This window comes from Lutra lutra, chromosome 4, assembly GCF_902655055.1.
Source record: "Lutra lutra chromosome 4, mLutLut1.2, whole genome shotgun sequence".
Classification (NCBI taxonomy): Eukaryota; Metazoa; Chordata; class Mammalia; order Carnivora; family Mustelidae; genus Lutra; species Lutra lutra.
Window position 1 is genome coordinate 155,257,639 of NC_062281.1, and position 16,789 is coordinate 155,274,427.

General features: G+C 39.1%; 1 protein-coding gene across 2 annotated transcripts in view; it reads right to left on the reverse strand.

Moving 5' to 3' along the window:
* Positions 1-16,789, reverse strand: part of ZYG11B (zyg-11 family member B, cell cycle regulator) — a 94,065-nt gene that overhangs the window by 62,519 nt on the left and 14,757 nt on the right. For both annotated transcript variants that reach the window (XR_007126616.1, XM_047725801.1), the window contains exon 2: positions 4,450-4,615. Coding sequence is in view for 1 of the 2 variants with exons in the window: in XM_047725801.1 (XP_047581757.1) it covers positions 4,450-4,615 (166 nt within the window). In the remaining variant the exon portion in view is untranslated. The remainder of the gene's footprint in view (positions 1-4,449; positions 4,616-16,789) is intronic.

The window sequence follows — 16,789 nt, forward strand, 5'->3', positions numbered from 1 at the left end:
AAAGGCCTCAGACATGTAAAAGCACAACACATAATTAGAAAATGGCAAGTAGTTCTACATTGCTTGGGTGTAAAAAACAGGTAGATGTTTCCCTGATAAAGAGAGGAAGAACACTGGTAAAGACCAAGATATGACTGAGAACCTGGTATAATCCCAGAGATTTAAGCATGCAAGTGGGGAGAGGCAAGAAATGAGGCGGGAAGGTAAGATAGGTCTAGATAACACTGAAAGATAAAGAGAAGAAAAGCAGAGCAGCAAGGGACCTTGGGACCCAAAAAATGGTATGGTGAGGTTCCTGAATTTTTTTCCTGCTCCATATATCTCAGACTTAAAGTTGAAGAAGTTGGTAACCCAGAAATGCTGACAGAGCACCCCCTACCAAAAAGGCTCCAAAATAATCTTCTCATTCTAGCTAAAGAACCAGGAAGAAAGCAGTTTAGCAAGACAGAAACTTCCAGACAAGAACTACTTTCCTTCAGCCAAACACCACAGAAAAAACTGTGGTCCCAGCACTCCCAACACCATCATATGCCACAAGGGGAGCTTAGATTTGTACCCTTGCTAGCTGTAACTAGTTGTTCCAATCTCTCCACAGGGAGGTGTTAGAAAAGGCTGAGTAGGGAGCCAGGACTTTCATCCATGTTGGGTGGTAAGAACCACTCTTTCCCCTGTGATGGTGATGGATATTATGTGGGGAGCCTGGACTTTCACATTCATTTGGCAGTAATGAGGTGCTCCTCCCCTACCTGCTGGGGTGATCTCAAAAAAGGCCTGAAGAAGAGTCAAGACTTTCACTACTGCCCAACAGTAATAAGGCCACTTCACCCCAACATGGTGTCAGTGGAGGCCAACTGGGGAGAGAAATAAAGTACTCACACTCCTCTCAGCTAGGGAGATATCAGTAGAATCCTAGTGGGGAACCAGAATGCCATTCCCTGCAAAACAGTAATGAGAAGCCCCATATCTTGGGTGTCAACAGAAGTCACATGGAAACCAGAACATTTACCCCAATCTGGCAATAACAAGGCAGTGCCTCTACCTTCCCCTGCTGGAGTGGTGTCAGAGATATAAACTAAAACAGAAAAGTCTCCTAATATCCTAAATGTCCAGATTTCAATAAAATAATCACTCATCATACCAAGGACCAAAAAGATCTCAAAATAAAAAAAAGAAAATCTATAGATGTCAATACTGAGATAATACAAATGTTAAATTTGACAGATTTTAAAGAAGCCATCATAAAAATGCATGTGAGCAATTTTTTTTTTAAGATTTTATTTATTTATTTGACAGAGAGAGATCACAAGTAGGCAGAGAGGCAGGCAGAGAGAGAGGAAGGGAAGCAGGCTTCCTGCTGAGCAGTGAGCCCGATGCGGGACTCGATCCCAGGACTCTGGGATCATGACCTGAGCCGAAGGCAGCGGCTTAACCCACTGAGCCACCCAGGCGCCCCAGGCATGTGAGCAATTATAAACATGCTCAAAAAGAAATAAAAATAGAAAGCCGAAGCAAAGAAACAGAATATATAAAGAACCAAATGGGGCACCTGGGTGGCTCAGTTGGTTAAGTGTCTGCCTTCAGCTCAAGTCATGATCTTGGGGACCTGGGATTTGAGTCCTGTGCCGGGCTCCCTGCTCAACAGTGAGTCTGCCTGTCCCTTGCCCTCTGCCCCTCCCCACAACCACTCATGCTCTCTCTCTCTCTCAAGTAAATAAAGAAAATCTTTTAAAAAGAAGAACCACCACCACCACCACCAAATGGAAATCTTAGAACTGAAAAACAAAACAATGGTTTTGCTCTCAAATTTTGAAAGCATATATATATTTGTAGTAAAACAGGTTACTCCTGGCCTCTCTGGGTCAATAATCTACATTAAGTAAATTTTTCTAATAACTAAATTTAAGTCTCTACATTTAAGAGTAATAGAATTAAAAGAGCAAAGAATTTTAAAAAGAGCATGAGATCTAGAAATCAATCATATGTTTAAATCCTGGTTCCAACATTTATTTGCTCTTTGACACTAGACAAATTATTCCACAAGTCTAAGATTCCTTATCAGTGAAAGGAAGACTCCTTATCTATAAAAGATAAGATTCTTCATCTGTCATATGCTTGGCACTATGTTAAGTATTGACTAATTATATTTCCCTCACAGGGACTGCTGAAGATTAAATAAGACAATACATATAAAAATCATTCTGCAAACTGAAAGCACTACACAAATGTCATTACTATATCTGAAGGAAATCTTTCTAGATTATCTTCCCCTTCTTTCAAATATAAACATACTGAAGAATCACCAATCTTTTTTCTATGACCAATAACTGTACTTGCTACAATGTATTTAAGCCAAATTTTCCTTTACCATCATGTTATCCACTTGGGTTGTTAGTTGTTCGCTTCAGATTATTAATTCTTACTTTGTCATGGTAATTAGGACCGTGTACATTTAAGAATATGCTGTAGGTTATCTACACTGATGTGGGTGTTATCTAGATGTATCTGTGCGATGAGGTAAGCTTAGGATCCTCCTACTCTGCCATCTCAGTACTCCCATTTAAGAATACGCTCTAAATGAGGAGTCCTCAAGGGCTTCTTCTTCATTTTTTAAATTTACTTGAGAGAGAAAAAGACAGAGACAGAATATGAACAGGGGAGAGAGGGAGACTCTCTGCTGAGCAAGGAGCCAGATGTGGGGCTCAATCCCAGCACCCTGGGATCATGACCTAAGCAGAAGGTAGGCTAAATTCAAAGAGACTACAGACTTGAGCAACTCAGTGAAAACCAAGGAGTTCAAACATCTTCTTTCTAAAATTATTCTAAAATACCTCAATTATACCTTTATTTCTCCCACCGTTCCTTATACATTATCTGGATTCATACTTTATATATATAAAGCCACAGCAAAGTGTACAGTATTCTCTGGCATATAGAACAGGAATATCTCTAATGTGGTTGTAGGGAGATTGTGTGGCAGTGAAAACAGCACAGACTTGGAATCAGACTTCAATCTAAACTAGGACTCTACCATTTACTAGCATTATGACCTCTAACAAGTTACTTTTCTGAATCAGTTTCCTTATTTGTATATAAATGGGATTATAATAGTTACCTTTTTTTTTTTAAAGATTTTATTTATTTATTTGACAGACAGAAATCACAAGTAGGCAGAGAGGCAGGCAGAGAGAGAGAGGAGGAAGCAGGCTCCCTGCCGAGCAGAGAGCCCGATGCGGGGCTCGATCCCAGGACCTTGGGATCATGACCCGAGCTGAAGGCAGACGCTTTAACCCACTGAGCCACCCAGGCGCCCCATAGTTACCTTTTTTAATAGTGGTTATTTTATAAGGTTTTAGAGAAAATTCGAGGAAAACATAAAATTCCTAGCACGAAACAGATAATAGGTAAATGATAGTAATTATTATTGCCACATTGTCATTCTATTTTATAGTTGTGAACAAATTATATTTCCTACTTGAAAGAGTTTATAAACTGAAATTAAAAATGGCATTATCTAGGGCGCCTGGGTGGCTCAGTGGGTTGAGACGCTGCCTTCGGCTCAGGTCATGATCTCAGGGTCCTGGGATCGAGTCCCGCATCGGGCTCTCTGCTCAGCAGGAAGCCTGCTTCCCTTCCTCTCTCTCTGCCTGCCTCTCTGCCTACTTGTGATCTCTCTCTGTCAAATACATAAATAAAATCTTTAAAAAAAAAATGGCATTATCTATTTCAACTTAAAACTTAATCAGAAATAACAAAAATCCCTTACATAAACAGAATTCCACAGATAAGACTCTCCCAACTTATTTTCAAAATTCGTTTTTGAAAACAGAAGTACTAAATTAGCTATGCTTTCCCAATTCAAAGGTCAAAAGAAGAAACTCATTTTTCCGTAATAGTGTTTATTTTCCACTGCCAAATGAAGACGTAAGGGATTTTATACCAGCAAACTTCTAAAGGGATATTTTGAAAGATAAGTTATTTTGGGGGCGCCTGGATGGCTCAGTGGGTTAAGCCTCTGCCTTCGGCTCGGGTCACGATCTCAGGGTCCTGGGATCGAGCCCTGCATCGGGCTCTCTGCTCGGCAGGGAGCCTGCTTCCTCCTCTCTCTGCCTGCCTCTCTGCCTACTTGTGATCTCTGTCTGTCAAATAAATAAATAAAATCTTTAAAAAAAAATAAAGTTATTTTTGCCATGGGAAAAGCAGAAAAAGAAGAAGAAAGAAAAAGAAAGAAAGAAAGGAAAAAAAGGAAGCAATTTTCCTAGATTAGAAAAGAAAAATGCTTATTCCAAATTACAAAGTAAGTGGCAGGACAGGAAAAAATAAATGAATTCCTTTTCCTGGAATCAGACTCATCTGGCCTTTTCTAAGAAAATAATTAAATGCCACAGCAGCACTCAAAATCCAATGCCAATTAACAGCACATAATTCTTATTTCCTCTGTGTATTTTTTACCATGAAAAGCCATAGTCTGAAGCAGTCGATCAGCCACCTCCTGTGGGAATACTCCAGGTTCCTGCAGACACAATGTACCATCTTGTCTTGCTGAACAGAACTTCTCAAGGTGAGTAGTCAGGAAATTCAAGCAGATATCAAGTAAGGAATAGGGAGATGCCTCCTCCTTGGAGCCCAGGAAAAAAACATAAAGGGAAGACAAAAGCCAACAAGTTAGTTTCCAGAAAAATAGAAAACAAAACTTTCATGAACTCATTCAAGAAGTATTTTTACTCAGTGTCTACCATATGTTAGATACTGTGTTAGGTGCTGGGAATACAATAGGTAACCCATCTTCTCAAGAGGCAGAAGAGAAACGTTTAAACAAATATTTACATAAAATATATTACATACTGTATTAGAAGACATATTGAGTAGTATGTAAGTACAAGCAGGGTGTCCTAATCAGACAAGGATGGTCAGGGAAGACCTCAAGGTATAGCAGATTAATCTTCCTCAATTACCACCCATGACCATCCCCTGGTCAACTCTTCCACAAATCTCCATGGGCCTGAAGACAAAAAATAAAATTCTTAGATTATCAGACTGATGCCTGAGTCCTTCCAAAATCTAGACCAAATTTACTTTCAAGCTTGATATCCTACAAAATCCCCATCCCAATCTGATAATTCAAATATGATGAATTTATTTGGGTAAAAGAATTTGCTATAGGTGTTAACATCCTCAAAACCGAAAAAGGTTAACCCTGTTATTCCAGTCTGAGGAATAAAGAACTAATCAAATAAGCACAAAGATTTAAGTGTAAGGGTTTTAACTATAGAAATAAACACTGTAAATGTCCCCAGTAGTAACAATATAATTAAAATATAATTATAGTAGCTATCATCCATTAGGTGCTTTTATGACTGTGCTGAGTATCTTACATGAATTATCCATTATCTCACTTATTCCTTCATCCCATTTTATTTTTATTTTTTAATAATTTTTAAAAAGATTTTATTTATTTATTTAACATAGAGAGGGAGAGATCACAAATAGGCAGAGAGGCAGGCAGAGGGGGAAGGTGAAGCAGGCTCCCCACTGAGCAGAGAGCCTGACGTGGGGTTCGATCCAAGGACCCTAAGATCATGACCTGAGCAGAAGGCAGAGGCTTAACCCACTGAGCCACCCCGGCGCCCCCCTTCATCCCATTTTAAAAAGTAGTCAAACATTATCTTCATTTCTAAAGTTTTGGGGTTTTTTTTTTTGTTGTTGTTTCTTTTTAATCTGGTAGAGAGAGAGCACAAGCAGGGGAACTGGGAGGAGAAGCAGACTCACTGCCAAGCTGGGAGCCCGATGTGGGGCTTGATCCCAGGACTCTCGGGCCATGCTTTTCTCTCAGACCATGACCTGAGTCAAAGGCAGACGCCCAACAAATTGAGCCACCTAGGCACTCCCATCTTTAAAGTTTTAATTGAAAACTGGCTCAGAAAAGTAACATCTTTCTCAGCATTCTGCATATAGTCAGTGATAAAGTATAGTGTCAAATTAAAAACTGACTCAGGAGCACAACTCTTAGCCACATTATACTATACATGTGACATCTTAATGGGAGCTATTAAACATTACATTTCAAAAATATAGGGGCACCTGGGTGGCTCAGTAGATTAAGCTTCTGCCTTCAGTTCAGGTCATGATCCTGGGGTTCCTAGGATTGAGCCCCACGTCATACTCCCTGCTCAGTGGGGAGCCTGCTTCTCCCTCTCCCTCTGCCCCTCTGCTCCTGCTCTCTCTCTCACTCTAGGTCATTTACTCTCTCTCTCAAATAAATAAATAAAATCTTAAAAAAAAAAAAGTCGAGGAATTGACAACAACAAAAAACTATCAGAACATTAAAAAGAAAAAAAGTTCAGCAAGGCTGTAGGATATAAGTTTTACTTTATTTACAATACAATACATCATATCAATTATATCTATACGATTATGCTGAACAATCTGAAAGTGAAATGAAGAAAACAATTCCATTTACAATAGCATCAAAGAGAGTAACATATTTAGAAATAAATTTTAGGAAAAAAGTATAAAATAAAAAATTAAAGCAAACTCAAATAGAAAAACATCAATATTCATAGATCAGAAGATTTAATATTGTTAATTGTTCTATAGTTTCAATACAATCCTTATCAAAATCCAACTTACTTTTTCACAGAAATTAACAAGCTCATCCTAAAATTCATATGGAAATACAATTGACCTAGAATAACTGAAATAATACTGAGAAAAAAAACCAATTTGGAGGACTCAGACTTGCCAATTTTAAAACTCACTACAAAGCTATAGTAATAGAAACACTGTGGTACTGGCATAAGAATATATATTTTATATATATATATATATATATATATGCACACACACACACACATATATATATCTCAATGAAACAGAACTGTGAATCCAAAAATAAACTCTAATATTTATGGTCAATGTTTTTTTTCCCCTACGGTCAATATTTTAGACAAGGATGCCTGCACAATTCAATGAGCAAAAGAATAGGTTTTTAAACAAATGGTGCTGGGACAATTGGACATGCAAAAGGATGAAGATAGTGTCCTACCTCATGTCATATACAAAAATTAACTAAAGATGGATCAAAGCCATAAATGTAAGAGCTAAAATTATAAAGCTCTTGGAAGAAAACACAGGTATAAATCTTGGTTTTGTGTTAGTAAATGGTTTCTTAGATACAGCACCAAAAGAACAAACAACTAAAGAAAAGTAGAACATAAGCTGAACCTCATCAAAATAAGAAAATTTGGGGGGCACCTGTCTGGCTCAGTTGGTTAAGCATCCACCTTCAGCTTAGGTCACAATCCCAAGATCCTGGGGTGGAGCCCCACATTGGTCTCCCTGCTCGGTGGGGAGTCTGCTTCTCCCTCTGTCCCTCCCCCAGCTCATGCAAGCACATGCTCTCTTTCTCGATCTCAAATAAATAAAATCTTAAAAAAAGAGAAATTTTTGTCCTTCAAAGATCATCATCAAGACAATGAGGGGCGCCTGGGTGGCTCAGTGGGTTAAGCCGCTGCCTTCGGCTCAGGTCATGATCCCAGGTCCTGGGTTCAAGCCCCACATCGGGCTTTCTGCTCGGCAGGGAGCCTGCTTCCTCCTCTCTCTCTGCCTGCCTCTCTGCCTACTTGTGATCTCTCTTTGTCAAATAAATAAATAAAATCTTAAAAAAAAAAAAAAGACAATGAAAAGAAAGACCACAGAATGGGAGAAACTACTTGCAAATCATATATCTAAGGAGAGATTTGAATCTAGAATATAAAAGTAACTGGATGGGAGGATGGGGTAACTGGGTGAGGGGGATTAAGGAAGGCACATAATGTCGTGAGCTCTGGATGTTATATGCAACTGGTAAGTTATTGAACACTACATCTGAAACTAATGATGTACTGTAAGTTGGCTAATTGAATTTAAATTAAAAAGGAAAAAAACTTGTATTTTAAAACAAAAAAATATATATATAAATAACTCTTATGACTCAACAATAAAAAGCCAACTCAATTAAAAACAGGCAAAGGGGGGCGCCTGGGTGGCTCAGTGGGTTAAGCCGCTGCCTTCGGCTCAGGTCATGATCCCAGGTCCTGGGTTCAAGCCCCGCATCGGGCTTTCTGCTCAGCAGGGAGCCTGCTTCCTCCTCTCTCTCTGCCTGCCTCTCTGCCTACTTGTGATTTCTCTCTGTCAAATAAATAAATAAAATCTTTAAAAAAAAAAAAAAAAAAAAAAAAACAGGCAAAGGTCTGAATAGACATTTCTCCAAAGAAATACAAATGCCCAGAAATCAAATAAAAAAGAAAAAAAAAAAAAAAGGAAAAAAATAATCAAATGAAGGGGCGCCTGGGTGGCTCAGTGGGTTAAGCCGCTGCCTTCGGCTCAGGTCATGATCTCAGGGTCCTGGGATCGAGCCCCGCATCAGGCTCTCTGCTCAGAAGCCTGCTTCTTCCTCTCTCTCTGCCTGCCTCTCTGCCTACTTGTGATCTCTCTCTGTCAAATGAATAAATAAAATCTTTAAAAAATAATAATAATAATCAAATGAAAATATGCTCGAGGGGCTCCTGGGTGGATCAGTGGGTTAAAGCCTCTGCCTTCGGCTCAGGTCATGATCCAGGGTCCTGGAATCGAGCCCCACATTGAGCCCCACATCAGGCTCTTTGCTTAGCAGGGAGCCTGCTTCTCCCCCCACTCTGCCTTCCTCTCTGCCTACTTGTGATCTCTGTCTGTCAAATAAATAAATAAAGTCTTTAAAAAAAAAAAAGAAAGAAAGAAAGAAAAAATGCTCAAAATCGTTAATGACCAGGGAAACGCAAATCAAAATCATAATGAAATAACACCTCACATCCATTAGGGTGGTTAAAATCAGGGAGTCAGATACTAAGTGTTGGTGAAGATGTACAGAAACTGCAACTCTCATACATTGCTGGTAGGAATATAAAATGATGCAGACACTTTGGGAAAAAGTGTACCAATTACCATATAACCTAGTAATATGACCCCTGGGTATTTACCCAAGAGAAATGGAAAACTTGTACATGAAATGTTTATAGAAGCACTATTCATAATAGTTAAAAGGTAGAAACACCCCAAATATCCATCAACTGATGAATGGATAAATAAAATATGGCTTATCTACATAATGGAATACTATTTATTTAGCAAAAAAAGGAATCCTGATATACCACACAACATGGATGGACCCTGAAAATAGTATGCTAAGTGGGGCACCTAGCAGGCTCAGATGGAAGAGCATGCAACTCTTGATCTCGTGTCATGAGTTCAAGCTCCATGTTGGGTATAGAGATTACTTAAAATAAATAAACAACTTTTTAAAGATTTTATTTATTTATTTTGCATGAGACTGAGAGAGCACAAGCAGGAGGTACAGCAGAGGGAGAGGGAGAAGCAGGCTTCTAGCTGATCAGGGAGCCCGATGTAGGGCTCTATCCCAGGACCCTGGGAATGACCCGAGCCGAAGGCAGATGCTTAGCTGATTGAGCCAGCTAGGTGCCCCAATAAATATATATAACTTAAAAAAATAGTATGCTAAGTGAAAAAAGCCAGTGACAAAAGATCATATATTGTATGATTCCATTTATATAAAATATCCAAAATAGGCAAATCTATAGAAACAGAAAGTAGAATACTGGATGCCAGGGCTGGGGGGAGGAGGAGTTGGAAGGAAAATGGGAAGTAAATGCTAATGGTTACAGGGGTTCTTTTTGGGGTGATGAAAATGTTCTAAAATTCATTGTGGTTACAGTTAGACAACTCTATGAATATATTAAAAACCACTGAATTGGGACACATTTTTTTTTTTAAGATTTTATTTATTTATTTGACAGAGAGAGAGAGATCACAAGCAGGCGGAGAGGCAGGCAGAGAGAGGGGAGGAAGCAGGCTCCCCGCAGAGCAGAGAGCCCGATGCGGGGCTCGATCCCAGGACCCTGAGATCATGACCTGAGCCGAAGGCAGCGGCTTAACCACTGAGCCACCCAGGCGCCCCTGGGACACATTTTAAATGGGTGAACTACATTGTATATGAATTATGTCTCAATTAAGTTGTCATAAAAAATATTTATAGGGGCACCTGACGGGCTCAGTTGGTAGAGCGTGTGACTCTTTATCTCAGGGTCGTGAGTTCAGGCCCAATGTTGGGCATGGAGCTTACTTAAAAAAAAGTAATTAAGGGGCGCCTGGGTGGCTCAGTGGGTTAAAGCCTCTGCTTTCGGCTCGGGTCATGATCCCAGGGTCCTGGGATCAAGCCCCACATCAGGCTCTCTGCTCGGCGGGGAGCCTACTTCCTCCTCTCTCTCTGCCTGCTTCTCTGCCTACTTGTGATCTCTGTCAAATAAATAAAATCTTTTAAAAAAAAAAGTAATTGATAAAACTGTAAATAAATATAAGACTAGAAATAAATAAATCAAAATATTAAAGTTAACTTTTGGTCATATGCTATCAGTTTCTTCTCCAAAAAAAAAAAAAAAATCAAACTTTCTATGCAGCACAGATTTCTATAATCAAAAAACATTATTAAAATATTTACATATTATTTTACAGCTTACAAAGCGCTTTCACATTCACATATTTGATATTATAATAACTGAGTAAAGTGGGTAACAAACACATTATTTTATAAATAAAGAAATAGCCTTCATAAAAGTTAAATGGCTGACCCAGAGTGACACAGACTACTTGGCAGCCCAACCCTATTATTTGTTCTCTTTTTCTACATTAATAAAATCTTTTATTATCTGAACACACAACCACCTGTAATAAAGACTACATATCCCAGGTTCCTCTGCAGCTAGATGTAGCAAGGACACATTAGAAAAATTTCAAAGGAAATAATTCATCAAATTCAACTTCTGCCACACAGAACTTTGCTTATTCTCTCTTATTTCCTGTGTTGTAACAATGAATTCTTCCTGCTTCTTCTATTCTTTATTGTACCATCATCCTAAATGTTAAAAATTCATTAGTCAGTGGAAACAAGCTACACTTTCAACTCATATGGTAAATTTCAAAATAATCTATTTATTTTGCATAAGAGAAAATGGATGAAGTTGTATAATTGTTGTAGGGAAGATACATAAACCTTTTTTTTTTTTTAAGATTTTATTTATTTGACAGAGAGAGATCACAAGTAGGCAGAGAGAGAGGGAAGCAGGCTTCCTGCTGAGCAGAGAGCCCGATGTGTGACTTGATCCCAGGACCCTGAGATCATGACCTGAGCCGAAGGCAGTGGCTTAACCCACTGAGCCACCCAGGCGCCCAATATATAAACCTTTTTGAGAACATACTTTTAGCAAGACACTTAGCAGAACAAACCCAGGAAGTAATGAACACTTAGAATATTTAGTAATCATTCTTTTTTTATTTTTAAGAGATTTTTATTTATTTATTTGACAGAGAGCGCACACACAGACGGGGAGTGGCAGGGAGAGGGAGAAGCAGGCTCCCTGGAGAACAGGGAGACAGATGCAGGGCTCTATCCCGGGACCCTGGGATCATGACCTGAGCCAAAGGCAGGCACTTAACTGAGCAACCCAGATGCCCCAATATACGGCCTTTTCAAATTTACATACCAGTTTTGAATATAATATCTCAGTTGATACTCAAAGTGGGCCCCGTGATGTGAACAAGGATAATCACCCCCATTTAAAGATGAAGAACAGAGAGGTTATATATCAAGCCAGTGACAGAACTAGAACTGTAATTAGGTTATCTAAGATCTACTCCAAAACCTAAACTGCCATGATTCCCCAAATCCTAGTAGTTAAAGCTAACACAGAAGTATTGAGAGATCAGTGCTCCTACCTTATTTTTAAACAAACAGCAGCACAGGAAGACTAAAAAAAGAAACGATAAAGCAGAAGCTAGAACTCAGTGTCTAAACAATTCATCTCCTGGAAATTCCTGCTCAGATTTTCCCCCTTAACAACTAGATACACCACTGCCAGAGGAACACAGCTCCTACTAAAATAGCAGGAGAGAGGAAGGAGGTCAAATCTGACTTTATTTGGATCACAAAGTAATCTACACAGTTCTAAAGATAAGAGAATTTCTAGGATGAACAAACAGGAAAGTTCTTTTTAATTAACTGAAATGGATTCTACTCAATCTGACCTAACCCAACCCGGGTCTTTAATACGCAGCTCCTATTGGTGCACTTAAGTGTTACTGAATGCAACCTACTATTTATTTAACACGGTTCCTTAAGCAACATAACAGGCACTTTGACAACTCTGAGCCTTTTTTTTAGATTAGTAATTTTACGTGGGAACATCTCACATGTCCTTCAAATTCAGTCAAACATCACTAGTTCAGGGATGCCTTTGTTAACTTCCAAGGCAGAATTTTACTCTCAGCACTGTCCTGACAAATTAAATTGCACGTAACAACAGCTATTAGGTACTGAATGACAGCTATGTGGTACTAGGCACTAATCTAGCTTCTTTACATATGCTTGCAATCTTCAAAAGTTTGTTTTGAACAAGGTAGATAAACAGGCTCAGAGGGGCGCCTGGGTGGCTCAGTCAGTTAAGCATCTGCCTTCAGTTCAGGTGATCCCAGGGCCCTGGGATGGAGCCCTGCATCGTCAGGATCCCTGCTTAGTGGGGAGCCTGCTTCTGCTTCTCCCTCTTCCTCTGCTGCTCCCACTGCTTGTGCTCTCTCACTTTACAAAATAAATAAAATCTTTAAAACAAAACAAAACAAAAATGAGGTTCAGAAAAGTTAATTTAGGGGCACCTGGGTGGCTCAGTGGGTTGGGCCTCTGCCTTTCGCTTAGGTCATGATCTCAGGGTCCTGGGACCGAGCCCCACATCAGACTCTCTGCTCAGAGGGGAGCCTTCTCACCCGCCCCCTCTGTCTGCCTCTCTGCCTACTTGTGATCTCTCTTTCTCTCTGTCAAATATATAAATAAAATCTTTTTTAAAAATTTAATTTAGGGGCGCCTGGGTGGCTCAGTGGGTTAAGCCGCTGCCTTCGGCTCAGGTCATGATCCCAGGTCCTGGGTTCGAGCCCCACGTCGGGCTCTCCGCTCAGCAGGGAGCCTGCTTCCTCCTCTCTCTCTGCCTGCCTCTCTGCCTACTTGTGATTTCTCTCTGTCAAATAAATAAATAAAATCTTTAAAAAAAAAATTTAATTTACATGTCAAGACAAACAGCCAGCAGATGGCAGAAAAGAATAAAAATTAAAAGTTATTTTTCATGAAACACTAAGTCTCAGGCTCTGGTTCAGAGTTCTTTAGATACAAGAGTTCTCTCAATTTCTACATCCTATGAATCAAGCACCATTATAATCTGCATTTTAAAAATGGGGAAACTGGGGCGCCTGGGTGGCTCAGTGGGTTAAGCCGCTGCCTTCGGCTCAGGTCATGATCCCAGGTCCTGGGTTCGAGCCCCACGTCGGGCTCTCTGCTCAGCAGGGAGCCTGCTTCCTCCTCTCTCTCTGCCTGCCTCTCTGCCTACTTGTGATTTCTCTCTGTCAAATAAATAAATAAAATCTTAAAAAAAAAAAACAAAAAAACAAAACAAAACAAAACAAAACAAAAAAATGGGGAAACTGAAGTTTAGGTTAAATACCTTCCTTATATTTACACGGCCAACATGTTGCTAAACAGGGACTCCCAAAACAAGAATGAGGCCATAGTCTATATTTTTAAGCTCTTAACCGCTATGCTATCATAATATTATAATCATAATTATTGAGTTCATACTATTTGTTAATATACGCTGTATTCTATAAACTATATTAAGCACTTTACATACATAATTTCATTTACTTCTCATAAAAATTCCTTAAGTTAAATTCTTTCAGTATCCCCATTCTACAAAGATGAGAATACTGAAGTTTTGAGAGGTTTATTTACCTATGATGATACAGCTAAGAAGTGGCAGAGCCAGAATTAGACACCAGGCAATCTGACTGTAGAGTTCAGTTTGTGCTTTAATAAATCATTACATAAGCAGGGAGCCTGGGTGGATCAGTGGGTTAAAGCCTCTGCCTTCCCAGGGTCCTGGGATCGAGCCCCGAATCGGGCTCTCTGCTCAGCAGGGAGCCTGCTTTCCCCCCCTCTCTCTGCCTGCCTCTCTGCATACTTGTGATCTCTGTCTGTCAAATAAATAAATAAAATCTTTAAAAAAAAATCATTACATAAGCTGACATTTATATTTGATTCCAAATCTAGTTTTCTTTTAAAATCCCATAAATCAGTTTTTATGACTGTATGTCTCCCCAACAAAACCATGATGTTTTTCAAGTTCAAGGAACCTATTAATGGCTTCTTCATATCCACAACACCCAGCATAGTCCCTAACATTTGCTGGTTTAAAAAAAAAAAAAAGAAAAGAAAAGAGAAGAAAAAGGAGTTCAAATTAGAAGACTAGTAAATGGACTTGCCCTGTGTCACAATATTTCTAAGAAGTGGGGCCAAGGGGTGCTCGGGTGGCTCACTTAGTTAAGTGCCTGACCTTTAGCTCATGGCATGATCTTGGGGTCCTGGGACTGAGCCCTGTGGCAGGGTTACTGCTCAGCAGGGAGTCTGCTTCTCCCTCTCCCCCTCCCCCTTCCTGCTCATGTTCTCTCTCTCTCTCTCAAATAAATTAATATAATCTTAAAAAAAAAAAAACACACAAAAAAACTGGGGCTAAGACACTACCCAGATCTGTTAATGATAATGAAGTCCATACCTTTTCCACTATACCATACCATCTCTCAGAACAATTATTACTTTGGCACTGATATAAATTCCAAAAAACAATTTGAGGACCAGCTGGTTGTTACGATGGCTCAGACATGAGGTGATGATGCTGTGGATTAGGGAACAGGCAATGAAAATTGAAAAAAAATCAAAAGTGAAAAATAATTTGAGGGAAGAATTAACAACATGAAGTAAGCATTTCTGAATCCCCAGTACCTAGCACAATGCTTGGCACTCTACTAAACAGGTAACTGTTATTTGAAGGATTGACCAACATTCATATAACATACTTTTGACATATATTATCTCATTTAGCCCTCACAACAGTCTTGTGGAGCTGGCATAGTAGACACTATTTTGTATAGGAGAATACCAGAGCTCAGAAAGAATAACAGACCCAAATTCATCCAGTTAGAATGTGGCAGAATCGAGCCAAGGTATCAAGGTATTTAATATCAAACATCTCACCATTTTTCTCATTTCATATAGCACCCTCTGGTGAGAGAGGAAGGGAGGGGGAGGAAGGGAAGCTGAGATATTAAAAAAATAATAATAATAACTCCAAGATTTAAAGTAGGAGTTAACCAGGGTAACCAGGGAGGAAAAAAAACTTGTTGGGGGGCGGGCAATAGAGGAGCATGATAAACCACATGGGATAAAATGCTAAACGTTTGGGCAATTTTGGTGAGTGCTATGTGAGAATTCCTTGTATTATTTTTGCAACTTTTTTAAAGTCTGAAATTGTCAAAAAGTTAGAAAATAAAAATAAAAAACAAAACAGTGGATATGCAATACTTCCATAACCTCACTGACAAAACTAATAAGAAGACTACGCAACGGATTCTTTCTTCAGGGGAATTTGTTGTAGTCATGGAGAGTCAGTTCTGCTCAGGCAAGGACAAAAAAGGAACTAAGGCCCCAGTGAAAGAACTGAGCTGAATATGCAGATTTATTTTTATTTATTTATTTTTAAAGATTTTATTTATTTATTTGAGAGAGAGACAGTGAGAGAGAGCATGAGCTAGGAGAAGGTCAGAGAGAGAAGCAGACTCCCCGTGGAGCTGGGAGCCCGATGCGGGACACGATCCTGGGACTCCAGGATCATGACCTGAGCCGAAGGCAGTCGTCCAACCAACTGAGCCACCCAGGCGTCCCTGAATATGCAGATTTAAATAGCATCCCCTAGTAGTGACAGCTGAATAGTAAGAATAGATAAATTCTCAGAGGGAGTGATCAGGAGAGATAACTAAACCCTGTAATTAACTACCACAAGTACAGCAGGTGGAGAATGACTTGGTCCCTGAACAATCGCTGAAAAAAATACCCTACAGCAAATAGGAAAAACAACAATTCCAGTACAAAACAAGAGTGCAGTTCTTTTTATTTATTTTTTTAGTTAATGTGGTGTTTTCTAGAACAGGATATAATCCTGACATAGTGAATTATTCAAATAAAGTTTGCCCAGATTGGTCCTCTCAAATACTGCTAGTCAGAGTGTAAACTGGGACAATTTGTCTGGAAATGAAAAGGATTCAATATTCATAAAAACACCCACATTCAAAAAATAAAATATAAAAAACAAAACGAAACAAAAACCACTGACACTCTTGGTCCAGTACTTCATTAGGTAGAATTTACCTAAAAATAGTAAATAATCAGAGATATTAACAAAGGTATTTACATAAAGGGACTGATCACAGTTTTTCTGACCAAAAACAAAAAACAAAAAAAAACACACATTCAAATGGCTAAAATAGAAAGAAATGGTAAGCAAATCATAGTATGTCAATTCTATATAATACTACACAGCAATATGTATGTTTCTGAATAACTTTTAATGACATGGTGGCAAAATGCTAGGAGTAGAATTACTAAGCTAAATAAAAACTATACGTAGCAGGATTTCAATTAAACATCTATACAGCCATAGGAAATTATATTGCCTGAAAAGCATTTCAGAAGCTTAGAAAGTTACCTCTAAATTAAATATGTTGTAGTGTATCTATACAGAAGAACAAGGGAGAGATGAAATAAAAAAGGATAGAGGATACCTCGAGGGTAGGGGGTTGTGGCATAGAGAAACACACAGGGAAAAAACTG